The sequence below is a fragment of the Didymella exigua genome, assembly GCF_010094145.1.
Source record: "Didymella exigua CBS 183.55 unplaced genomic scaffold M421scaffold_6, whole genome shotgun sequence".
In the NCBI taxonomy this organism is placed as follows: Eukaryota; Fungi; Ascomycota; class Dothideomycetes; order Pleosporales; family Didymellaceae; genus Didymella; species Didymella exigua.
Genome location: NW_022984780.1, coordinates 396,313 through 419,769, shown reverse-complemented (window position 1 = coordinate 419,769; position 23,457 = coordinate 396,313). Strand labels below are relative to the sequence as shown.

General features: G+C 55.3%; 10 protein-coding genes across 10 annotated transcripts; 4 read left to right on the top strand and 6 right to left on the bottom strand.

Moving 5' to 3' along the window:
- Positions 1-857: 857 nt before the first annotated feature.
- M421DRAFT_56675 (uncharacterized protein) lies at positions 858-1,625 on the bottom strand (the record flags this gene model as incomplete). The annotated part of the gene is made up of 1 exon (XM_033595427.1): positions 858-1,625. One exon carries the CDS (start codon positions 1,623-1,625, stop codon positions 858-860), a length of 768 nt encoding a protein of 255 aa, XP_033451443.1.
- Positions 1,626-2,072: 447 nt separating this feature from the next.
- Positions 2,073-6,623, top strand: M421DRAFT_341870 (uncharacterized protein). Its single transcript, XM_033589477.1, has one exon. It carries the CDS (start codon positions 2,414-2,416, stop codon positions 6,440-6,442), a length of 4,029 nt encoding a protein of 1,342 aa, XP_033451442.1. The 5' UTR covers positions 2,073-2,413; the 3' UTR covers positions 6,443-6,623.
- A 279-nt stretch (positions 6,624-6,902) lies between these two features.
- Positions 6,903-8,391, bottom strand: M421DRAFT_417854 (Snf7-domain-containing protein). Its single transcript, XM_033591601.1, has 4 exons — positions 8,279-8,391; positions 7,955-8,149; positions 7,682-7,886; positions 6,903-7,596 (listed from the first exon to the last, which is right to left on the bottom strand). Exons 2-4 carry the CDS (start codon positions 8,133-8,135, stop codon positions 7,302-7,304), a joined length of 681 nt encoding a protein of 226 aa, XP_033451441.1. The 5' UTR covers positions 8,136-8,149; positions 8,279-8,391; the 3' UTR covers positions 6,903-7,301.
- A 130-nt stretch (positions 8,392-8,521) lies between these two features.
- On the top strand, positions 8,522-8,931 carry M421DRAFT_2709 (uncharacterized protein; the record flags this gene model as incomplete). Its single annotated transcript, XM_033588794.1, has 2 exons — positions 8,522-8,607; positions 8,655-8,931. 2 exons carry the CDS (start codon positions 8,522-8,524, stop codon positions 8,929-8,931), a joined length of 363 nt encoding a protein of 120 aa, XP_033451440.1.
- Positions 8,932-11,992: 3,061 nt separating this feature from the next.
- M421DRAFT_99099 (benzoate 4-monooxygenase cytochrome P450) lies at positions 11,993-13,630 on the bottom strand (the record flags this gene model as incomplete). The annotated part of the gene is made up of 4 exons (XM_033598703.1): positions 11,993-12,328; positions 12,441-13,268; positions 13,308-13,511; positions 13,562-13,630. 4 exons carry the CDS (start codon positions 13,628-13,630, stop codon positions 11,993-11,995), a joined length of 1,437 nt encoding a protein of 478 aa, XP_033451439.1.
- Positions 13,631-14,692: 1,062 nt separating this feature from the next.
- Positions 14,693-15,545, bottom strand: M421DRAFT_90280 (uncharacterized protein; the record flags this gene model as incomplete). Its single annotated transcript, XM_033597846.1, has 3 exons — positions 14,693-14,739; positions 14,794-15,228; positions 15,281-15,545. The coding sequence occupies 3 exons, from the start codon at positions 15,543-15,545 to the stop codon at positions 14,693-14,695; spliced, it is 747 nt and encodes a 248-aa protein (XP_033451438.1).
- An 855-nt stretch (positions 15,546-16,400) lies between these two features.
- Positions 16,401-17,074, top strand: M421DRAFT_408664 (uncharacterized protein; the record flags this gene model as incomplete). Its single annotated transcript, XM_033590354.1, has 2 exons — positions 16,401-16,415; positions 16,479-17,074. The coding sequence occupies 2 exons, from the start codon at positions 16,401-16,403 to the stop codon at positions 16,947-16,949; spliced, it is 486 nt and encodes a 161-aa protein (XP_033451437.1). The 3' UTR covers positions 16,950-17,074.
- A 163-nt stretch (positions 17,075-17,237) lies between these two features.
- M421DRAFT_417850 (mitochondrial precursor proteins import receptor) lies at positions 17,238-19,561 on the bottom strand. The gene is made up of 2 exons (XM_033591600.1): positions 18,178-19,561; positions 17,238-18,121 (listed from the first exon to the last, which is right to left on the bottom strand). The coding sequence occupies exons 1-2, from the start codon at positions 19,355-19,357 to the stop codon at positions 17,394-17,396; spliced, it is 1,908 nt and encodes a 635-aa protein (XP_033451436.1). The 5' UTR covers positions 19,358-19,561; the 3' UTR covers positions 17,238-17,393.
- A 342-nt stretch (positions 19,562-19,903) lies between these two features.
- M421DRAFT_57024 (uncharacterized protein) lies at positions 19,904-21,121 on the top strand (the record flags this gene model as incomplete). The annotated part of the gene is made up of 2 exons (XM_033595459.1): positions 19,904-20,396; positions 20,547-21,121. The coding sequence occupies 2 exons, from the start codon at positions 19,904-19,906 to the stop codon at positions 21,119-21,121; spliced, it is 1,068 nt and encodes a 355-aa protein (XP_033451435.1).
- Positions 21,122-21,263: 142 nt separating this feature from the next.
- M421DRAFT_341622 (MFS general substrate transporter) lies at positions 21,264-23,403 on the bottom strand. The gene is made up of 5 exons (XM_033589475.1): positions 22,882-23,403; positions 22,538-22,834; positions 22,448-22,491; positions 22,026-22,400; positions 21,264-21,977 (listed from the first exon to the last, which is right to left on the bottom strand). The coding sequence occupies exons 1-5, from the start codon at positions 23,113-23,115 to the stop codon at positions 21,407-21,409; spliced, it is 1,521 nt and encodes a 506-aa protein (XP_033451434.1). The 5' UTR covers positions 23,116-23,403; the 3' UTR covers positions 21,264-21,406.
- Positions 23,404-23,457: the final 54 nt, after the last annotated feature.

Genomic DNA, 23,457 nt, shown 5'->3' with positions numbered 1-23,457 from the left:
GTGGTCTTGGGTTCCTGTACAGGCAGCACACGGTATCAGGCACTGCGTGCGCTCCGGTGTTGTGGGCAAAGGTCGCAAATGTGTAGAATGATGTACAGCGTCGATCGTGTGAGGCAGGTCGCCTGGGATGCGCGTTCGAGCAGGCGTGGAATTGGAGTCGAGAAGCAGCGCGGTGGAAGAGAGATGAAAACGCTCGACAACGAGAGCGCAGTAGTCATCGATCGATCGTCGAAAGTCACCTGTTATGAACAAGATAATGGGATGCAAAGGTAGTGTGAGAAGACGAGCTGATGTGGTGTTGTAAATTTGGAGGGACTGGATTTTGACAATAGGCTCCAGGTGTTTGTGGTGCAGGCAACCCCATCGCTACCTGCAATATATTCCCAAGCGTGCAGAAACCCAAAGAAGTAGAGTCCCTGACGTCTGTCATGTCAACCTCCAGTGAACTTCCATGTCCGCCGCGAATAGGTACATGAGCCTAGGCTCTTGACAATAGCATAGTACGTAGTCGTGAACGGATGTTGAACATGTAGGATGATGTGAGGTGCAGCGTTCCATTCACTAGATCGACGACGGCCTTTCTGGTAGTATAGAATGCACCGTCTCGAAATTGTGACTTAAATACTGCATTTGCATTTGTATGCAGACTTAAAGATGGATATGTGGTAGAGTGGTTGAAGAGGCAGAGGAGCTTTTAGGAGTGCACAGCGTCGATTAACAGCGCTAGTGATGCGCAGGCGGCCTACGCCAAGGTATCAGGATTGGGCGTTAGAGACCACTGAATATTGAATGCACAGGCCTCTAGTTCTTGCCGTTGGTGGATTCTGCAGGTCGGCGCAGCAATCGTGGAGCAGGCTTCAGCGCTTGACGCAGAGGTCACTTCTGATAACCCACTTCTCGCCCTGCAGTACCTCGCGCCCTTCGTGAAGCATACAGTCTGCTCCGTGCTTGTGCAAAAGTGCCAGGCCAGTCTCGAGCCCCACCACAAAGGGCTCCGGCTGTGGCTCTCTACTCTTCTTCTTGGGCGGATCCGGATAGAACACAGTCTCACCCCCGACGCACCCCGTTGCAGGGCTCGTGAGATACAAAAGCAGTGTCCACGTCGTGCGTCCAGGAATTGGCGGTGAGCCTGGGACAAATACGTTGTTGGAGTCATCGTAATGTTGGTCGAAGAACTGACCCTTCGAGTATCGATATATGCGAATATTAGGATTGAGACCGATGACCTCGCCGCCCCATAGCTCTTTCCGTTGATGATCGGAGAGGTTGAGCCCCTCGCCGGCCACAACGCCGGTGACCAGGTTTTTCAGAGATGTTCCACTCCACAGCCTCTCAGCGAAAGCGGGATCATCAATTTGATAACGGTCATTGACTCGCACTGCGTCACCTTTCTTTGGCTTGCCAGGCGTTGTAGTCAATGGCAGACCAGAAAGAAATGACACGTAGTTCTTGCACAACGTCGCGGTGAAGAAGTTTGGTATTGTGACAATCTGTCCAGGAAGCGCCTCCTGCAGCGAGAGGTCTGATTCTGGGATCAAGGGCGTGAATGCAGGCCAGTTCGGTATCTGCTGGGCTGCCCTCGGAGGCGCTGAAGCCTTGAGCTTTCCTTCCTTCTTGGGAGCCATGATGGAGAGGGTGGGCCGTTGGATTTCTGCGTCGCAGTGCGCTCGACCCTGTCCCGAAGTTGATAATGTTGGGAGTGCTTTAGGTGCGCCTTCGAATCCCAAAGTTTATGTGTCGCGGCTTCAGGGTCAGGGAGTATAAAAAGCAGCTCAGTCTCTGATCCTTTACACTAGGACTTCTGCACCGTAGGCTCGTACTAAGACGCCAGTATTGCTAACGTTTGCATGCCTCGACAACAGGGTTACTCGCACTGCCAAGATGGAGATAGCCAGGCGAAGCTGGGTCAGTCAATGCGTCGATGAGCCGTCACCAGAACACTATCTGGAAGAATGGCTTCGGTTGGAGCCCGGCTATTCTGGTCTGCCTAATAACGACGATGAAAACGAAAATGGCGAGAGCAGCATTCAAGATGGAGAAGGCGCTATGGGCAATTCCTTGCCCGAGGGTGGCGCCAATCAGCAACAGCCAGCCCTAGCGCGTCAGGCCTCTCACGGGCAGGAGCGACCGCCTTCGCAGCGGCCGCAGCGGCGAGACCTCACTTCAACGTGCAACACCTCGCAGCACACTGGGGACGAAGTCACTCCCTTCTGGACCACCGGCAACCACGCGCAGACCTGCGTAGCCCTTGGTGAGTGTGCGCGACACGCCGGGCGCCTCCTGCAGCGACGAAGAAGTGCCGGGTGCGCCGCCGGAGGAGCCAGTGCTAACGTTCCGCGCAGAGTCCACCGACACCGACCGCGCCTTGAGACCCCAACAACAGTTCCTGCCCGTTGAAGATGGAGACGCCGTCATGCTCGTAGCAACCGGCGCGTCTCAGCCCTCGCCCTTCGACCATGCCCGTCCCCACCATGCGCCCAGCGACGGTCTCTTCTCGCCCGTGCAAACAGCTGCTGCCGATATGGAAGGCGCCGCCTCCACCCAGCCAGCGACCCCCGGTGCGCCTGCCGCAACAACACCACCTGCTCTCCTCGACCTCACCCCAGCCGAGGGCGCGCTGCCGGCTGCAGACCTGAACTCCGACGCCTCCGCCGGAAATGGCCTGCCCACCCTAGATGCGCCCATCTCGCTCGCCCAGCCCTTCGACTTGGGTCTCGCCATGGACATGTCCGGAACCACGTCCGTGCCCATGGACGTCGACATGAACGGTCTCGGAATGGTGCCTGGGTTCATGCCGATGAACTATCAGGAACCAGACCTCGTCAGCGACGAGCGTGTCAACGCATTTGCCCGTCTGCGCTTCGACGATGGCTCCTACTACATGCACACCTACCAGATCTTCCTTGGCCGTAACCTCGCCCTTGCGCGCAAGGATATGAAGCGTCTCGCCAAAGTCGACAATCTGGAGAGAGCCGGCGATCTTGCTGGCGCCCATGCGCTGCTGCACAAGAAGAAACACAAGCGCAACGGCCGAGGCGCGCCCAGCGTCGTCAGCGAGAAGGGTGGCATCGTCAGCGCACGCATAGAGTCCATGCCCCTGGAGTACCAGCAGCGTCGCCAGCCTTCCCCATCTGCCAGCTCTGGCTCGCACCAGAATGGCGAAGGTGTCGAGGAAAAGCCTGCTCGACGTGCTCCTCAGGATGTGATCATGCAAGCATTCCCTGAGCGACCCGAACAATTCGACGGTCACATTCCTGAAGACCCCGACGATTGCCCACTAGTTCCCATCCATCCCGAGCATGTCACCGCAAGGACCGGAAATGCCGGGCCAAAGGGTATCTCACGGCGCCATGCTAAGATCTTCTACAACTTTGATGAGGGAGCTTTCTGCATCGAGGTACTTGGTAACAACGGACTGCACCACGAGAACCAATTCTGTCCACAGGGCGCAGTCGTTCCTCTTGAGCACGGCGACCGTCTTTCCATCGGCGCTGTCAACATTCAGTTCTTCCTTCCTGATGTCGCACTCACTGAACAGCAGCGGCAGCGACAGGAGTCTGGTTCTCGACCTATGAGCTTCTCGTTTGAGAACGGAAACGGCGAGATGGAGAGTGACGAAGAGATGAGCTCCGACAGTGAAGGCCAGATGAGCATTAATCCTCGCCAAGTCTACTATCACCCCGTCGACAGTGACCTTGATTCTGAAGACGACGCGAACGACGATATGGATGAGTATGAAGAGCCGGCACCGAAGCAGAAGATCAAGCTCAAGCTCAAGGCGCCGCGTCCGCGAGAACCGTCTCCACCACCAAAATTGTCGAAGAAGCAAAGAATATTGGAGAAGAAGAAGAAAAAGAGGAAGCGTGAGGAGAGGGAGAGGCGGCGTGAGCGAGAAGAGAACGACCACTCTTCGGTCGAGTCGCCTGTCAAGAAAGCTAAGAAAATGAAGCCTCCTCAAGAAGAGCCTGTCAGAGCTTCACCTACAAAAGAGGCTAAGGCGCTCAAAGAGGTAAAACAAGCCAAGGCAAAGGAAATCAGGGAGAAGGAGGCTGAGGCACACAAAGAGGCCAAGGAGTCCAAAGAACCGAAGGAGCCGAAAGAGAAGGGCAAGGCTGCAGCAAAGGCACCTTCCAAGACCCCTGTGCTTGATGAGGCAGCTCCCGATGCTATCAAGAAAGAGACCCCTGTCAGAGAACAGCCTGCGCCAGTCAAATCGGTGCCCAACGACAGTCCACCGCTTCTACGCAAGCCACTCGAAGCGGAAATTGAAGCAGGTGGAGAGATCGAAGGCCTCATTACGGAAGAAATGGCTCGCCAACACAACCTGCCTGCAAGCCTCGTCGGTCATGTTGTGGAGAAGCGGAAGGGCCCCGGTCGACCGCCGAAGGACGGCATTATGTCGAAGCGACAACGCTCACAGCTGATCAAGCAGGCTAAGGAAATCGAAAGAGCCAAAGCTGCTGGTATCGATCCCGCCGATATACCTGCGCCGTCTATCAAGCCAAAGATCACGAAACGCAAGGAATCGAACGCGGGAGAATTGGATGGTGACGATATTCTGGAATCGACTGAGCATGGAGACGGTACCATGATGGACAAATCAAAGCAGAAGCAACCGATCAAACCGCCACGTACTCCGTCTCCGGAGATGCGCGTGGAGGACTACACCGATGAGCAGTTGCAGCGACCGTCAGCCAATTACGTGGTACTCATTCACGAAGCTATCTCCTCTTCGCCTACAGGCCAAATGAACCTCCAACAGATATACACTTATATCGAGAAAAAATATCCCTGGTACAAGTTCAAGACCACAACAAGTGGTTGGCAGTCCAGTGTCAGGCACAATCTTGGGCAGCACGATGCTTTCGTCAAGGGCGACAAGGAAGGCAAAGGCTTCAATTGGCGCATCAATCCAGATGTGTCTATCGAAAAGGAGCGCAGGAAGAGGCAAGTGAGTCCGCCGGTCAATCACGCTCAGCGACCGCAGTACTATCCTCCGCCGAATGGCTACCCCCCATATCCTCCACAGCCTGGCTACCCATACCACCCAGGAATGCCACCGCCTGGCATGCCGCCTGGCATACCACCTGTACCTCCTCGACTTCCAGCGGGAATGTCTGCCCCTCGTCTGCCGCCCAGTATGGCGCGAGATGCGAATGTTGCGACCCCTGCTGCATCTCAGGGCGCCCCTCCACCATCCCCCTATGCTTCGCCGTGGGCTGGTGGTAACACAGCAGGTAGTCCCTCTGCGCCACAGCCGCCTCGACCGTACCCACAGCCGCCTCATGGACCTCTTCCGGCCAGTTCGGCAGCTACAGGCTCAAGTGGTCAGTATGGCGTGCTTTATCCCACAAGTGCGCCGCCAGCACACAGTGGGCATTCAACTCCTAGTCCGTACGGTGGTCCGTATGCTGGTGCAGGTGCGAGCCCATATGCTGCTGCGCCAAACCGCCCTTATGCTCCGTATCCTTCTCAAGGCTTTCCGCAGACTGGTCATCCAGCTCCCCCTTCTCAGGGCCCTTCACCTCAAAACGGTCCACCTGCAGGTCCTCCATCGCAGAGCCCAGCGCCACCTCCGCAGCCATCTTCACAAAATCCGCCAAGCCAAGCGCCCCTGGCTAGCCCAGCCCCCCCAACCATAAATCTTACGCCTGAGATTATAGCGCGCTACCCCGCTAATACCAACCACGGGGTTATTAGCAACTTAGAGATGTTCAGGAGCCAATACACGAAGCTGAGGACAGAGCCTGGCGAAGCCATAAAACTTGACAATGCGATCAAAGCTTTTGTCGATACCAGCGCGTCTCAGTCCAGCCTCAATGAGTCCGAACAGATACTGTGGACTGCATTCCTGAAGGTCCCCAATCTGGCAGCCTACAGGATGAACGCCACATTGGGATCTCCTGTTTCCAGCAGTACAGCCGCTGGTAATGCAGCTGCCATCGCGGCGGCTGGGGCTGCCAGCACACCTCCGAATGCACCTTCAAGCATTCAGTGCCCGCAGGTGTCTCAGCAAGCAAACCAGCATGCACTGCAGTCGACGTTTCAGCAAGTACCCCTACAAGGAGTTCCATACGCCCAGCCGCATGCACCGCAACAGGCCCCGCAGCAAACATACCTCCCACCTGCATCGTCTCCTGTCACACCTGCACTCGTGGAGGCCGCGCCAATTACACCTGGACCTCCATCCAGCGAGCCACACAAGTTTGCACCCAACATGACGGCCCCTTCTGCTGCAGCGCCTTCGGCCCCCGTTACATCTCTGCCGCCTTCACATCGACCAAGTGTTGAGCCCCTCACGCCTGTGCCCGGCTCACCAGCAGTACAAACCGGGACGCCGCTAATCAAACGTCCGATCACCGAGATCACTGCTGCTGACTTGACTGCGAAAGAGGGCGATCGGGCATTCGAGGACGACAAGCCAGCCCAACAGACAGAGTAGTACTCATTTCCCGCAATACCCTGTCAACTATACTGGCATCAGGATGGCAGCTTCAGACTATGGTGACTTGTCTCCAATTCTTCTGCACATATCCTTACGCACTTTGATTTTCTGCTTTCAGCTTTACGACACGGACACGGTTACGACCCTAGGCGTTATGGCGGCCCACTGTATCTCGATTCGCGACATTGATACCCTGCGGTGGCCCGGTATGGGCTTGGGCTTCAAAAGTGTTTTTCGCAATACCCGATCTTTTTGCGATGCATCTTGACTCCGACATGGCAGGCGTTGGAGCATGATGTATACCTGCCCCTGAAGCGTCGTTGTGTGTCAGTGGACTTCCGCAGCGCTCACCTGATTTCAATGAGCCTCCAGATACTCAAGCATACATCAATCGAAGTGCAACCAGCACAAATAATTATCACGCGCTTTTCAGTGGGTTCTCAAAGCCGTCGCCTGACAAGATGCAGTGAACATATGCTTGTGATTCACGTTACACAGTGCTTACGCTCTCCTAGGCACTATTCGCTGAGCTCCCTCCGCAATAGACGCGGAAGTTGTCTGCCTGGAAGCAACTGTAATACAACGTTGCCTCAAATATAAACTTTGAAGTATTTGAATTTGCAAGGTATATCGTTTCGCACTTCTCTCAGACCGGTATCAAAGAGACAATGCAGGCACACAGCCTCGCGAAAATCCAAGCGGTAGGAGAATGCACAAGATGCCGTAGAATCGCCATACGCCGTTCGTGACTCCCTTCCTCCAACCTTCTATGCCTCAAGTCTCACGCGGGTCGGGCAGCCAGACTCCCTCCTTTCTTGCAGGCGTGCCGTGTGATGTCGTGCTCGCACTGGGCGGCTCACATGGCCATCTCAGCCTGCAGCTTCCTGAGCTCCTCTTCCTCGTCGTCCTCCTCGACTCTCTGCGCCTTGCTGCGGACCTCTGTCGACGGCGCCGCGGGCAGTCTTCCTTGCGCGATCTTGTCATTCACGGGCACGTTGCCAGTCTTCAACATGTCCTCGTCCAGCTTCTCTTGTTGTAGCTCGGCCAACTCCTCGTCCAGCTCGTCCTCGTCGATGCCGCCGGTTGTTACGCCGCTGGTTATCGCTTCGCTGATTTCCTCGCCGATGGCATGCTGCTCGCGGAGGTCTTCCCTGTTTAATTGTCAGCGTGTACTTCGAGACCGAGCGCCAGAACATGGGGTAGATAAGCTCGTATGGGATGACTGGGGGTCCGTACATGACGTTGTCGACCTTGTCGATTGTGAGGCCGGCGTGTATCTGCTTCATGGCTGTGCCGGCGTTCTTCATGGCATCTAGTGTCTCCTTGTTGATGTTCGCTGTCTCGATGGAATATATCTCGCGTTCGAGGGTCATGATTTGTGCGGATGTTTGCTCGAGAGAGTGCTCAAACTGCTTCTTTCGTCGTAGCGCTGCCTTTGCCGCTGCTCAGGCGTCAGTATGACATGGATGCCTACGCAGCAAAGACGTAGTGGTGTTTGATGTACCGTACCAGCTTTGTTCGAAGATACGTGTTTCCGTGCGAGTGTGTCTTGCTCTTCCATCTGGTTCTGTAGGTGCTTCTCGCGCTTGTTCAACATCTCGAGTTGTCCGCGCAGTTGCAGGATGGCCTTCTTCGGCGCCTCCTTCTTGGCTTGGCCGCCGCCAAACCAACCGAGGCCCCAGCCAGACATTATGATAGTAGGGTCTGTAGATTTGGAGTCAGTATGGAGGGATAGTATAAGCGCAGTATGAGCGAAGTATGGGGCGCGGTAAACGCCGAAGTGGTTATCAGGCGCGAGGATGGCGGGGCAGGCGATAGCGGAGAGGCGCTCACCTTAAGGTAGATAGAGAGAAAGTGCAAGCTTTGAAGGAGGGAGGTTTTGGAAGGGGTTGGCGGTGTGCGCGGTGGACCTGTGGTGTGTTTTGTTTCTGCCTTGTGAATGTAAGTCAGTATCGGGCATGCGCATGAATCAAGAGTTGCTATGAGATCACCCGCGCTAAGGATGGCACGTGCTTGCTTGGCCTCGGTTCCAGTGACCAGGGATTCGTTCAGCCCATGAACACCATATCAGACGACATGTCTGGGCCTGTTGCATCGAATCTTGTCCTGCTCAGCGACCTCAAAACAACTGCACAAGGGACAAAGGTCCGCTTCCTGGGCTGGTACGGATGCGTGTGGGAACTTCAAGAGCTGGAGCTGATTTTGGCAGCGTCGACGAATATGTGGTTCAAACAGCGACCCTTAAACTCAAGCACAACTATCCCGTAGCCAGGACCGCAGAAATTGCCAATGTCGACATTGTCCATGTTCTGGAGCGCATCAGGAGCCATGAACTGGAGGTGGGATCCTGGATCAACGTGATTGGCTATGTTGAGCGCCGCAAAGAGAACGGAGTGCTCGTGCAGGCCATCACAGTTTGGAGTGCTGGGAACGTCGATCTGAGTGCATACCAACAAGCTGTCGAAGCCCGGAAGGCAGCCGGATGAGCTTACAAGGGTCTTCTCGCCTTCCCATTTAATTCTCATGGATCAAACTCTCTTTCTTCCAGGACCACCTAATTATCCACGTCCCGGAGGCTCCCAAGGAATCTAATATCGTCGTCCACAACCTAGATTGTTGCCCTAGAGTGCTACAGCGTATCCACCGCAGATGTATGCAGGCTTAAAGGAGGGTCTAGAGATCCTAGCCTACTTGTTTGACTCTGATGCAAAACAGTGTTGCAAATCAACATTATCTCCGCCGCGACGCCTGCGCAATGCTGCTTAGTGTTTACAGTCTACGCATCGCCATTCTATCTTTGATCTTATTTCTACGCTCGGTCAGTTCTGTTCTCCGCTAGGATCCGTGTATATCCGACACAGCTCCAGCCTGCATTTATCCAGCAACCAGAAGAGCGACATGGGCAGCACATCTGGTCCGCTCGGAACTCAAGCTGAGTAAGATACGAACTTATTTATTTACCTCTCTACCTACCGTAGAGGACCTTACCTGTGTTTTATGTGCATCAAAGAGGTCAAAGCAGGGGCAGGAGTTTCTTACATCGTGTTGCAGCAAATGACTCTACGTCCGCATGCTGGGTTAACGTTCTGGTTGCCGTCACGAGCAGTCACGAAACTGTCGTCGTCGTGCAAGCTGCCACTGTCAGGATCTTCTCCTTCATCAGGCTCTTCGCCACCGCCATCGTGACGCCTTAGTGCATCCTGGAATACTTTAATAAACTACACACGAGCTGTCGTCAACATTTAGTTAAACTTACTTACTCCTTGCGCATGCGCTGCTGGCGTTGTAGGTCCATGGTATGCTGTTGTGCTATACAGTGCTTTAGATGCTGTGCAAGTTAAGTCTAGTGAAAACATACGAAGTCTAGTCTTCTGAGGGAATGTCTTGGAAGGAGGGTACAATGAGATACTTACAATTCACATATAATTAGGCAAATAGCTGCGCGCAGTTCTTCACAGTGCACTTTACCATGCCAAACGGACTCTCATTCACCTCACCTTGATCTATATCCAATAAAAGCTGCATCAGATAAGACATGGGAGCTGTTTAGCGTATAGTGGGCCAAAGCGCGTCAAGCCGCGTCACGGTTCGAATGACTTCAGTGGTGCTCTGGCATTGATTTGCTGTTGCGTATGGGATTCTGGAAGCAGACGACACAACGCATTCCCATAGCACCAATACTTTAAATGTGCCAAATGGCTATAATATTCAAAACTGTCTTGGTCAACTCCCAGATCTTATGTTCATGCTAACACATAGCAGACCATAACAACGTTCAACGCAGGTGTCGAGTATCTCTCCTCCTCACATCGCTCTTTCTGAAAAGCTGCTCTACTAGACACTTGGAGCTTACAATTATAGCATTAGCTATTATCGCCGCCCTGGATGGAGACGAATCTATCGTGCGGCATCACACGGTGCACAAAGCCACATCCTCAGGCTTTCTATTTTAAAATTGATTCCGATACTGAACTCAAGTCAAACATGTCAAACGCTCGAACTCTTTTTCGAAGATACTGACTGGTATCTCGCACATTCACGGACGTATTCACATCGCACGTGTTCGTACCACGTCCATCAGCAATGTTAGGATATGGCGACTACATATCACAGCAGGCGTAGGCGATCCGAAAGCAAACGCGCTCGTGCAACGAGATGAGACATGCCAGATACGCGAAGGAGCTTTGCACCACTACTCGTGCGATGCATGATATATTCGAATAAGATGCTGAGCCTCGCAGTCTTCTGAGCAGTTCTTGAGCTCTTTCACACCAGCGGTCTCCATCATGGCATCAGATCTCTGTTCAGAAAAGTCCTCGATACGAAAACCTTCCACCGTCGCAGAAGCTCCAAAAGTGGTTGATGTGTTCAGTCGTCTCGTCAAAGGCTATCTCATGTTAGCCGGTCGTAAGGGGGTTCTACCTGAAATGGGGACCAGAAGATCTTCAAGTTGACATTCTGGTTGACGAGTACGATTGCCTGCGCAATACCGGTCGCTTCCATCGCGGTACTGACGACGGTCAAGCCGCTGAGCGCCAGGCTTGGGACTATCGCAGGATTCAACGCTCTTATATCGCTGTGCCTCTCATTCTTCACTGATGCAAAGAGGACAGATGTCTTCTCGGTCACAGCCGCGTAGGTACAGCCCAGATAGTTCACTCATACGTCGCTAAAAAGGAGTAGTTTCGCCGCTGTTCAGGTGGTCTTTGTTGGCCAGGCGCTAGATGATGGGTCGAAGCATGTTATCGTCGCATCGAACAGCACGTTTCCCAACAATACTTGTCGATTTTGAGTCGCGACAGGTCACATCATGCGCAATTTTGCACCGTCAAAATCAGCTCATCCTCCTTGAGGTTGCATTCCCAAATGATTGCGAGGTGGCAAAGCGTGATCACAAATTGGGACAAGAAGTGTAAGGCTTACTTGCAGGAACCAGGACATATTCGTCCTTCCTTTACTACGTTCGTTGCCAAGGTGCAAATGCAAGCCCTGCCGGAAGAGTATACTCAGACAGGAATGGTCGCAGTTCCCAATAGCTGCTAGATACACTTACGTGATACGTTTGTAATGCTGCGCATGTTGATTAGGGCCTTTCATCACTCGTGAGCTCACGTTCCCCATGCGCACCCTTGTCTGGCTTTGCCAGCCGCAAACGAATGACCTCATGGCTGCCTCCAGTCCGACCAAAGTTCATTCCACATTGGCGTGCCCAACCAGCGATAGTGTATCCCAGGTACTCCGAAGAAGGTCACAAGCTGCCCATTCATTCTTTCCAGTACTCTGGCTTTGCTTTAAAGAAAATGAAGACAAGTTAGTGGTGATCATGCCACTCCCGCTTAGTCGCCGCAATGTCTACATACTCGCAGAACTTGTCGATGTTCTCAATGCCGCACAGATCATCCAGGGTATCTTCGATGCTCGCGTTCTCCTCGCAATAGCCAAAGTGGGTCGCGTAGATCTTAAGAGTTGCTATGTATAGACCTGGAGCTCTTCTACTGCGAAACAACCGTTTCTTGATAGATCCGGCTTTTCCTTTACCCTTGCCCTTCAACTAAGCTCCTTCGTAGGAAAGAGAACCACGTTCAACGGTCTCTTCTTCCAGAATATATACGTCTCCTGCTCGCCCCAGTCGAACCTGTCCTTTTCATCTGCCAATTTTAGATCAAACGCAAATATCATCCTCGCTACAATAATTCTCATCTCCGCGTATGCCAGCTTCAGGCCAATAAACTGATGCCGGCCAACGCTGAACGGGTTGAAACTCGTCATGTCATCTTTGGGGTGATTGTGGGATGCCAGAAAGCGCTCGGGGAGGAAGGTGTTGGGGAGGTGGAAGTTGTAGGCCTGTCGATTGGCCGCGAATTGATTGTAGGATACGTAGGTCTAATGAGTGTTAGCAGATAGACGATCGTCTCGTGAGTGACTGAAGGGGGAAACTGGTGTCCACGAAATGAGGCAGGAGACTTAAATCGGCAGGAACAAACAGGCCACATACTGTGTCCCCTCCTTTGGGCACAACTTTGGGCGGAGCGCCTATAGCGACAGGTGGATTCAGACGCAGGCCTTCGTTGATGACTGCATCGAGGTAGGGAAGATACATCGTCGGATCTATGCGGATCTCATCTTCGGAGGAGAATGTGGTGCGGAGCTCAGTAGTCAGATGTTGTAAAACGCCTGAATGTTGGACCAAGTGGCGGAAGATTCCCACCAAAGCCGTAGCTATGGTCTCGCTCGACGCGAAGACCAAGATCATGAGATTTATTCCCCATTCTTCAGGTCCTATGCCTCCTTTCGCTTCCACATGCTTCTTTGTTGGAGTCACGAAATCAGGCCGGTCGGTGTCCATGGCTAGACGCTTCTGTGACATAGCATTGCTCATGATTGCATGATCTTTCATCTTCGCGAGAACCTTCTTCGGGATGACGAAGCGTAGAAGTTGATCGACTGGCGGGTACTGGTTGATCGAGGCTATGAGTGCAAGACCTTTGCCAAAGTCCTTGGCGACCTCAACCCAAGGATGTGTCTTTCCACTCTTGGTAGAATCAAATGATTCACCGAAGGAGAGTTCGCTACCAATATCGAATGCTAAAGATTGGAATACGTCTTCCAATTCCGCGATCTTGGATGTTGATTGTCGCAGCTTCGATACGAGCAGGTCAACATATCCTTCCACGATTGGCGCTTGGTCTCTGAGGCTCTTATCAGAGAAGGCGTTTACAAACGCGCGTTTGTACCGTGCGTGAGAGGCCTCATCGAAGCCCATAATTGAGTGCAACCCGTCTGGAGTATGTTTCTTGAACCAGGTCCTGTTTCTGTGGAAAGGCTGATGGCCTGGGCGATTTGCGTAGATGTCTTTCTACACCCAGCTGTCCGCATACGAGAGTTCGTTAGGCGCAATTCTGACGATAGAACCGTACATCGTATGGAACTCCTTCAAACGCTTGTGTAGCTGCCCTTTGTGCATTGCAACCACGTAAGGCAATCGGAAGGCTCGCCATAAGATCGGTCCAGGGTAATGACGCAACGGGTGGATCCAGACGTTGAAACCCCCAAACAGGAAGACAGTCTGGCATCTTAGATAAGCTTTTGTATGCTTGCTCAAGGGACCATACCCACCAGGAGCGGCAGAAGAGCGTGGATCAAGAGGCCTAGTGCGCTTTCACTTGACGACAGTGAGTCCGTCATTCTGCGGCCATGCTCTGGTGTACCGGTAATGCCTTGCTTCGGCTAACTGGACATGGATGGCTACTCCAATTGTTAAAGGAACAGACCGCTAGCAGGACATCGCTGCCAGGGATACTCAAAACAGCGAGTGGCTAATCAAGGTCGCGAAGTTGTCAGCAATTCGGTTCGCGGACCCACTTGGTTGCCTGCAGCCGAGCAGCCTTGCGATGATTCTCATACTAGAAGCTGCACTACTACGCTGCTGATTTGGTGATGTTCTTGTGCTGCCTCTCGTGAGCGACTTTCATTGGTAGCGCAAGCATTCATAGCGAGAGGTGCAGTGTATCGACGAATCGGCAGGCTGGAATACTTTCTGCACTGCATGCTGTACCATAGCTCACTCATAGACGGTCGCTTGTCACGGACCTCCCCCAATATGCACTATAAATTGTATCCAGGCGCCTCGAACACACTGCCTCCTCCGCACACAGAGACCATTCTTTGCAACAGACCAACGCACGAAGAAGCGAACGTTTCTAACATCACAAGATAGCGCCCGCCACCGAGAACTTTAGTGTCGACCCTCCTGATCCGGCCGACATGCACTTTCCAACCTTACCCCGTGCCCCTTAGGACAATCCAGCATCAAAGGAAGGGAAGATTCAAGAAGCTGGACAGCACATAGAGCGCCGTGCAAACCTTGCGTAAAAATCCAGAATACAACTCACACGCCCTCGGACTACAAACCGCCGCTGAATATGGGTGCTCTTTGAGCCATTGTATTATCGTGTATGGCGCGTCCTATATCGTCTTTTGCGAAATCCCCCACCCAGAACCGTAACGCCAGAAGGATATCTCAAGAGAAGTAGGTACATGAAGAGAAAAGCGGGGAATATCATGAGAGTGCGCTGCTGTACGTTCGAGAGGAGTACAATGAAGCTGACGACGATAAGATTCTGCAGCTCAGGCTCTGATACCTGGCGCTCGGGGATGTGTACTGGTCCCAACGGTGCTGTTTGTCGCGTTGTCGAAACAAGCATGTCGTCCAAGGTACGTCAGCAAGCAGTTGAGCGGCCCGACGCCCTAGGTCGAGACGTCGTGGCCGGTGCTCTTGGGGCCAAAGATCCAGTCTAGACACACATTAGCCAGGCTCAGACGTATTCTTCCAGTTGCAAGGAACTTACACTGCGCACTGTACTTGACCTCAAACGTCTGTTTCTGGCCCTTGCACGAAGCCGGCTTGTTGCCACCAGCAGTCTCGATGCGATACACGGTATCAATGCCACCCTGGCTCAGACCCTTGGTGTCCTTGAGTAGCAGCCACTTGATCGCGCCCTCCTTGCCGGTGCCGGGGCAAGACGCAGTGGGCGCGTCGGTCTCGTTGAGCTTGGCGACTATAGTCGTGGGGAAGGGCGAGGGGAGCTGGTCCAGGGCGAAGACAGGCGAGGCGCCGGAGAAGAAGTGGTTACCCACCATGTGCTCATAGCCGAGCGACTGCAGGTTCTGCACGAAGCGGATGGGTGAGGTCGACAAGGAGAGGGCGAGGGGCGAGATGGAGGGGATTGTCCAGCGAGCCAAGGGGTCAGTGGAGAGGTGCGTGCCGATGTCGTAGAGCTGGGCTGTATTGTTGTGTCAGTATGATTATTCTTTGCTGTGTTGGTGGGCACTTACCGGTGGCGCCAGTGGTGCCGGGAGCAGCGTTCTCGTCGCCGGTCAAGCAGGTGTAGTTCTGCGTGCCAATACCGAGGACGACGTACTTGAGCTGCAGGCCATCGGGAGCTGGGAGGGCGCTCGTGGGCATGAGAGCCTGGAGCTTGGAGAGCTTCTCGAAGTTGTCCGAGGGAGTGTAGACCTGTTTGCTAGGCAGAGCGAGAGCAGTGACCGAGCCAGTCGAGAGGACGAGGGCCGATACGGCAGCTCTAAGTACGAAGCGCATAGTGACGATGATCTACTGGAGAAGTCTGTAAGTGGCGGTTCGTGGGAGAAAGGTAGAGAGGTTGAAGGTGAACAAACCTAAATTGACCGAAGGTGACGAAGATATTTCCCTACACGGGCTTTGCCTTCACCGTGCGTTCACCAGAGAAGGAGCAGTCAGTGTCGTCGGCGTGCAGCGTCTCTCTGGCACCTGGCGGCTAACTTTCTTATACCTCTTTACCCGTTCTACATCCCTGCTCTTCGACGTTGGACAGGCCGCGCTGGCATGCCCAGATCACACACCATCTGCATGCAAGTAGATGGAGGCGACCATGTTCGCGACCACATGTCCCCTCTGCTAACCGTGCGGCGACAGGCATCTAGGAGCTGGTGTGACCCTGAAGCAGCAGGCGGGTCCTAAACCTTGTCTCGTTGTAAGCGCTGATACGTCCAAATAGGAAGAGCGGACAAGGACCCTGGGTGTTACGGCGGGAGTGCATGCTCACTGCTTGTCTGAGCCGCATGGTCATGGCGCTGCTTCTCGTATTGAGCCTCCATTCGCACGACGCAGTCTCGTGCCACGGTGTTGGATGTTTAACATCGCCTCCACGCTCGTGCGGCAAAGCAACAAAGTCTGCCTTGTGCAGGGCGACAATGACAATGTCCAACAGCGACGCTGAAAGCCCCTCAGGCGTCCCGTAAAAAACCAACAAAAGCATGACTGCTCGACGACGCCAATTCGAGGCTGGATCGTTGTGCCTTTCCCGAACGAACAAGAGGTTGGGCGTGGCTATAGCTCCCTGCAGGCGCCTTGCAGCACAACGGCTGATAAATGCCCACAAGCAGTCGTAAAGGCCGCAAATGGCCTGAGAATAGCATGCATAAGCTATTGGTCAGCCCCGCTTTTGGCTCGAATGCGAGCTAAATGTTGGCGGCGCCTAACTACAGATATTAGATTGCGGCGCGCGTATGCCACGGCGAGGTGGTGAGCACCAGGCTCGGCAGTGCTGCTGCCACACGCGACTGTGGACAAGCTCGCATCGAAGCTGCTGTCAATGGCGATGTTGGAGTCAGAAGCAGATCACACATGCAATCCCCACGCCCACGAGCAAACGTCTCAAACCATGTTCAACGCCGCTCTGGCCGGAGAAGCAGATCTATCGATGCGTTAATTGGGGGCCTGCACGTCGGCAAAAGGAGTGATTTAGCATGCTTCTGCCAACACATGTGGAGATTTGGCAACGCGCACTACGAGCATGCCCTCTCGGTTATGCGGCGCAGGCTGCTCGCCGACAGATTCGATGCATTGACAGTCACGAGCATGGGCTATCACGAGCGTTGGCATCACGAGCATGGGCAGGCAGTGGGTCACCGACTCGGCTTTAGATTCCAAGGATGTACACCTAGATTGATGAGCGGCCGCTAGGAACGGCAGCGGGAAGTGGGGCCCGGCCGCTGGATGGTCGTTCGTCGACAGCTTCACGAGCGCTTGGGAATCGAGAATCCGTGACTGCAATGCCGTCTAATGTACTTGATCGCAGCAAGTGCTGATGCGTCCGAACATGCAGGGTCAAGCGGTTACGCTGTGCAGAATCCACCGTAAGACTGGAACGAAGCCTCCTCCGAGGCTGGTAGAAGTAACACAGCACACGTCGTATTACCACATTACTCCACAACTGCAGATGCAGTATAGTTTGAAGAACCTTGGAACATATTAAAGTGACGCATATTCATTCGAAGCTGATGTACATGTACATTTTACAGCGCCATTCCACATGACAATGACAGATAACACGCCGTCCGAGCAGAGTAGTAGTAATTACAAGTTCGAACTTTCCACACCAACACTCCACAATCCAATCGACATCATCTACCTCATGCCGAAGCCACCCGCACCGGCAGCACCGCCCATGGCGCCCAATCTGCTCGCAAGCTTGGGGTATTTCTCCTGGACCTCGAGCTGCGTCCGGGTGGCCTCGGCATAGCTCAGGGCGTTGACGATCTCGCCCTCTGTCCTGCTCAGCTCGGCCGCGCGCTCGAAGTACTTGAGCGCCTCTGTGACTTTGCCCTGCTGGAGGAGCAGCTGCGCCATGGTGGCGACGGCAATATCGCACTCCGGGTCGATGATCAGTGCCTTCTCGCACAGCTTCTCGGCCTCGTTGAAGTCGTTCTTCCACTGGAAGAGGGCGAGCGCCTTGTTGATGAGGGGCAGGACGTTCATGCCCAGCGGCTTGCTGGACTTCTCCATCTCGACGGCCGTGTCGAACTTCTCGATGGCCTCCTGGTACTTTTGCTGGTCCAGCAACAGCTCGCCGTAGTAGTTATAGACGTCGGGGACCTGGGAGAAGTTCTTCATGCAGCGGCGGAAGGTGGCCATGGACGAGGCGATGGAGCCCATCTTGTACTGTGTAACGCCGAGCTGGATATGCGAGAAGATGAAGGACTCGTCGAGGTCGATGGAGCGCTGGTAGTCCTTCGCGGCGTCGCCGAACTCGGACTTGATGAAGTGCAGCTGGGCGCGGTGGTAGAAGATGTCGGGGTCCTTGTCGTTCTGCGCGAGGGCAGTGGCGAAGTCGGCTTCGGCGGCCTCAGGGTTGGCTGTTGGGGTCAGTGGCTGGCCGTAGGGGGAGGGAGGGGATTAGAAAAGTACGTACCCAGCTCCAGGTGCATGCTGGCGCGCTTGATGAAGCTCTGCGTCAGGGCGGGCTGCAGCTCGACGCTCTTGTCCATGTCGTGCAGGGCGTCCTCGTTGTCGCCCTTGAGATAGCGGAAGGTGCCGCGCATGTTGTAGGCAAAGGCCTCGTGCTCGCCGAGGTCGCCCAGCTCCAGGGCGCGGTCGAAGGCGGCGGCGGCCTCGGCATAGCCCTCGGCGGTGCGCGTGGCCATGGCCTTGAGCCCCTTGCGCAGCTGGCCGCGGGCGCTGTCGTCATCGAGGTCGGCGTCATCGTCGAGGCCGGCGGGCGCGGGCTGCGGGCGGAAGCTCTGCAGGTAGTTTGTGACAAAGGTCGGGCTCGGCAGCTTCTTCTCCTTGTCGGCGAGGATGGCCTTGCCCTTCTGCTCGGCCACCTTCTTCAGCAGGCGCTCGACGCTCTGGGCGCTGCTCTCGTTGCGGAAGCCGTCGATGATGCAGCTCGCTGTGTAGTCGAGCAGCGCCTCGCTGTTGCGCTCGACCTGCTCGTACGCGTTGGCACGGCGGTTAAGCGCCTTGACGTACTCGTTATCGAGGTTGATGGCCGCCGTCGTATCGTCGATGACGCGCTCCCAGTCTGACATGGCGTTGTAGCACGCCGCGCGGTTCGAGTAGAAGACGGGATCCTGCCGGCACAGGATCGCCTTGCCGTACAGCTCGATGGCGTGGTTGTAGTCCTTGGACCCGTACGCCTTGTTCCCCGCCGCCTTGAGCTTGGCCGCGTATTCCTTGCGCGTCTCCTCCGACAGCGCGCCCACGCTGCTCTGGTCGACGTCCGGCAGCTCGTCGTCGCCGCTCGCCGCCCCCGCCGCCTTCTTCTCAGCCGGCGCGGGCTCGACCGTGGTCTGCTCCTTCGCTGCCCGCTCCTTCTCGCGCCGCCGCTCGCGCTGCTTCTTGCGCTTGTTTGCTGTGCCGGCCGCCGATGCGTCGCTGCCCGAGTCCGACGAGTTGAAGTAGTAGATGGCTCCGCCCGCGCCGACGACAAGCGTCACGCCAGCGATGGTGTAGACGACGCCCTTGTTCTCCGACGCCCAGCTCGATAACCGGTCCCAGAATGAGCTTGTGCCGGGCTCGGGGATGCCTACGGGGAACGGCCCGGGCGCGCTGAGCACGGGGGCCGGCGCGTTGCCGGATGTGTTGGCCATGGTGCAGAAGAGAATAGGGAAGGTACGAAAATACAAAGTCGAAGACAAAGTCGGAGGGGAGGGCGCTCAATGGCGATGGTGATGGAGGAAGCTGCAGAAGCTGCGCGCCAGAAAGATTCCAAGTCGAGGCCCATGCACGGGATGACTTCATGGTCGTCCTTGCAACCACCGAACACGTCAACACAGCTCTTTCACCACGTTTCTACCTTTGCTCCACCACACTCGCAGAGTGGCCAGTACGGCTCTGACTGCTACCCACACAAACTACTCTCTTTTCCGTCTCGACAGCTTTCCTCGCCTCTCGTCGCCGTCATCTTCACGTGACAACGTCATGAACAGGCATGCTCGTCCAATCAGAACTGACTTTCGTCGATCATCAGCAACAGCAACAGAGCATAGAGCGTTCAGCATCATCAAGCCTGACACTTCCACAGCATTCTTTACTGATATTGGCTCTGGTACGCCTTGAAGGAACACCTTGAACATCGAGCCCAAAGACTACTGCGCAGCAGACACCGCAGACAACTCTTCACCCAGACATCCAACATGTCATCCACCCCAACGTTCCAACTCTTCACCTCCATCCGCTACGACCATCTCCTCTTGACAAGCAAAGAGAATTCAAGACCGGAGCTGAACTTCATCACGCCCTCGCCGTTCTACATGCTGACGTATCACCGCGACCGTATGGTCGAAGCCGCACAACACTTCGACTTCTCCCCTGTAGTAGCCTTCCTAGCCGACGGCACAGCTCTGCATCGAAACCTTCAGCAGCGAGTCACGGAGTGGCGGGCGAAAGAGGAGAAGCAAGACGGGCCATTGAAGGTCAGGATTTCGTTTGACGCCGAGGCAAATATGAGCGTGGACTTCCTGCCAATCCCAGCGGTGCCCTTAACCACACTGTACCCGGCTTCGTTCGATTCTCCACACGCAGCTCCGAAAGTGCATCCCGCTCAACAGCAGGCGAAGAAGCCCTTCAGCTCCTCACCGCTGACCGGCGGCGCGCTGGATCTCGGACCCACAGACGCCCTGCCTGCAGGTGACTCGTCGCAGTCCTCTCCACCGCCTGAGCCCAAGGATTTCAAACCCTCGCCACTGACGGGCGGTGCTCTAACTCTAGGCAAAGGCGTCACGCTCCCAGCAGGGAACCAAGACTCGAACTGGCACCCCGCATCATCAGCATCTCAAGACCTACCCGCCATCCCAGCGCCACCGGAGTGGAACCTGCGCGTAGACACCCATCCCACGCCCAGCTCGCCCTTCACGCTCCTCAAGACGACAGAGCGGGACGTCTACGACGCGAGCCGGTCGCGCGCCCTGCCGGAAAACCCCGCATCGCCAGTTCACAGGGAAGTCATCCTGTACAACACCGTGCACGAAGTCACCGAAGGCACGCTGACTTCTCTCTACTTCTTCCGCGGCGGGAGGTGGGTCACGCCTCCTGTAGGCGTGCCGGAAGCCTTCAAGACCGGCCACAGTGGCCGGGACGAAAGCAGCCGAGGCGAGAAACACGATGATCCGCAGCAGAAAAACGATCTTAGAGATGAAGGTGAGCTTCGCAAACCGTTCGCTGGGCGCTGGGGCCATAGCGTGCGCAGCGCCAAGGTCGGCGCCGGCGGACAGCGCGGCACGAGTCGGAGGTGGGCGCTGGGGAAGGGGTACTGTATGGAAGAGCCGATTGACGTTGGGACTGTGGAGGTGGGCGAGGGTGTGTGGGTTAGCAACGGCGTGAGAGGGTTTGGATGGGGGAGGGTGGTAAGCTAGATTGGAATGAGTAGTACGTCCTTGGGGGTAGAAAAAGGCGGCCGTAAGACTAGTTTCCTTGATGTCGTGGAGGTACGAGAGACTGTTCGTGCATCGCTCGAGTACAGAAACCCCTGTGAAGGCTGCCAAAATACTTGTTCATGTGCGGACGTTGTTTTCTGCTACCTAAGAATACATGTCCCTCTCGCATCGTGCCAAAGAGCTGTCAGAAACCACCATCTCGTCTTCCGCATCCGACACAGTTTCCACTTCTCTGCACACCACACACCGCTCCACCCGCGCCACTCAGATGGTATACCTGAATCCAATCTGCCCTTCAATAGCATCCGGCACCTCACCCCTCGCGACCTGCTCATCAGTCCTGCGATTCATCTTGCGGAAATACCAACTCGTAACCGCCAACACTATCAACGTGTAAAACTGCAGCCCAGCAGCAATCCATAGCCCGACAACATAGCGCGGCGCATCGCGCTGGCGGAACACCGTCGACGCGATGATACCGCCGATGGCGCCAAACCCAATCTGCAGCGCACTCGCCGTGCTGCGCTTACTTTGCATACGGATGTTGTTGGCTTGGTACGTCAGAATGGCTGGCACGTTGCCCTGGGACCCCATGATGCCCAGGAAGACGCCGAAGTAGCGGACGCCGCCGTTGGTGGCGTAGGCGACGATCATCAGCCCGATGAGGCAGATTATGCTCTGCGCGGCGATGATGGGCGCGCGGACTTGGTACTTGTCGCCGATCCAGGCGAAGCCGAAGGCGGTGATCATGGCGAGCACGGCGGGGGGCGCCGAGAGGGCGTTTGCGATGCCGGCAGAGTAGCCCAGGCCGACGAGGATGACGGGAGTGAAGTAGCTGGTGCATGTCAGAAGTGTGTGTGTATGTTCGGAATGGGATACTTGCGCGAAAGCATACACAGGCACGGTGGTGCTCATGAACAGAGTGCAGAAAGCCCACAGCTTCAGATCGCTGAGATGCTTGCAGAACTTGGCCCACGTAAGCGGATCGGCCTCAGAATCACCTCGATCCTCCTCGATGCGGCGCAGGACAAAGGCTGCCTCGCGCTCGTTCAGGAAACCCTGCTTCGCCGCCCTGTCCGGGAAGTCGAGGATGATGAACCACGCCCCGATGGCGACGACGCAGGTCAGGATTCCCTCGAGGATGAAGATCCATTGCCAGCCGCGGATGCCACCGACGCCCTCCATCTGCATGATGCCGTAGGCGAGGATGTTGGCGATGCCACCGATGCCGACGGCGACGAGGTAGAAGCCGCCCAGGCTGTGTTTGTCAGTGACGGTTCGTGGGTCAGGCTGGGTAGTACGGACCGTTTCTGCATCTCACGTCGCTTGTACCAGCACGTAATCAGGTACTGTATTTGTCAGCGAGAACACAGGGTAGGGAATGGTTGTACTGACCACACAGCCCGGGAAGAAGCCCGCTTCGAAGAAACCCAGCAACGCACGGCACGCAGTGAGTGCCTGCCAGCTCGTGACGAAGCCCTGGCCGATCATGACAGCACCCCATGAGAGCGCGATGAAGGCAAGCCAATTAGCACTCCCGACTTTGCGCAGGACGATATTGGAAGGCAGTTCGAAGAGGAAGTATGTCGGGAAGAACATCACGAGGGCGATGGTGTATCTATCGCCGATATTGAGCCCCAGGTCGGCTCCCATACCTGCAACACGGGCATTGGCGATGTTGGTGCGGTCGATCTATGGTGTGTGAGTTGGAGCTGGTAGGGAACGCGAATACAACATACAAGGGAAATGGAGTACAGGGCGCCGAGGATGGGCAACAGTCTCCAGTCGATCTTGCGCACAATCCTCTTCTCCTCGATGCCGTCGACGTCAGTGTCGGCGTAATGAGGTACAGTCGCATCGAACTTCTCCTGGCGGATTGTGCCAGGCTTGTACTCGTCGTCGCTGCTGCTGTTCGTCATGGTGTACTCGAGTTTCAGTGAGCAATCTGGAATCCCCCTGTCGATCTCCAGCATCAATCAGGGCATGAACCATAATTATATCTCTACATCTACAAGCCCGGCCGCGGCAATTTTCGTTAATAGCACCTTGGCTTCCAAGCATGTTCCAGCCTTGCAAGTGTTCATGGGGGACTCGGAAGCTCATTGACTGAAGGATAGCGGGCTCAGTATTGCTTGGAATCGTATTGGTGTGGAGCTAAGATCGGTCCAAATCGTGGGGTACCAAGCTCCGAGTGCACCAGTGGTTTGTTCAAACAAAGCGCCGGAGTGTTGGGATTACGAGGGCAGCTGCGTTTGCCCTGAGCTCGATGAAGGCACCGACCAAACAACCAACACGCGAGGGCTCTACGATCGAGC

Excerpts from the sequence above, each read along its gene's own strand:
- M421DRAFT_341870 (XM_033589477.1), top strand. The coding sequence starts at position 2,414 with ATGCTCGTAGCAACCGGCGCGTCTCAGCCCTCGCCCTTCGACCATGCC.
- M421DRAFT_417854 (XM_033591601.1), bottom strand. The coding sequence starts at position 8,135 with ATGTCTGGCTGGGGCCTCGGTTGGTTTGGCGGCGGCCAAGCCAAGAAG. Across the intron at positions 7,887-7,954 it reads CGTATCTTCGAACAAAGCTG|CGGCAAAGGCAGCGCTACGA; the intron begins GTACGGTACATC and ends ACGCCTGAGCAG. Across the intron at positions 7,597-7,681 it reads GACAAGGTCGACAACGTCAT|GGAAGACCTCCGCGAGCAGC; the intron begins GTACGGACCCCC and ends ACAATTAAACAG.
- M421DRAFT_417850 (XM_033591600.1), bottom strand. The coding sequence starts at position 19,357 with ATGGCCAACACATCCGGCAACGCGCCGGCCCCCGTGCTCAGCGCGCCC. Across the intron at positions 18,122-18,177 it reads CAGCATGCACCTGGAGCTGG|CCAACCCTGAGGCCGCCGAA; the intron begins GTACGTACTTTT and ends TGACCCCAACAG.
- M421DRAFT_341622 (XM_033589475.1), bottom strand. The coding sequence starts at position 23,115 with ATGCTGGAGATCGACAGGGGGATTCCAGATTGCTCACTGAAACTCGAG. Across the intron at positions 22,835-22,881 it reads CCCTGTACTCCATTTCCCTT|ATCGACCGCACCAACATCGC; the intron begins GTATGTTGTATT and ends CACACACCATAG. Across the intron at positions 21,978-22,025 it reads GTGCCTGTGTATGCTTTCGC|CTACTTCACTCCCGTCATCC; the intron begins GCAAGTATCCCA and ends GACATGCACCAG.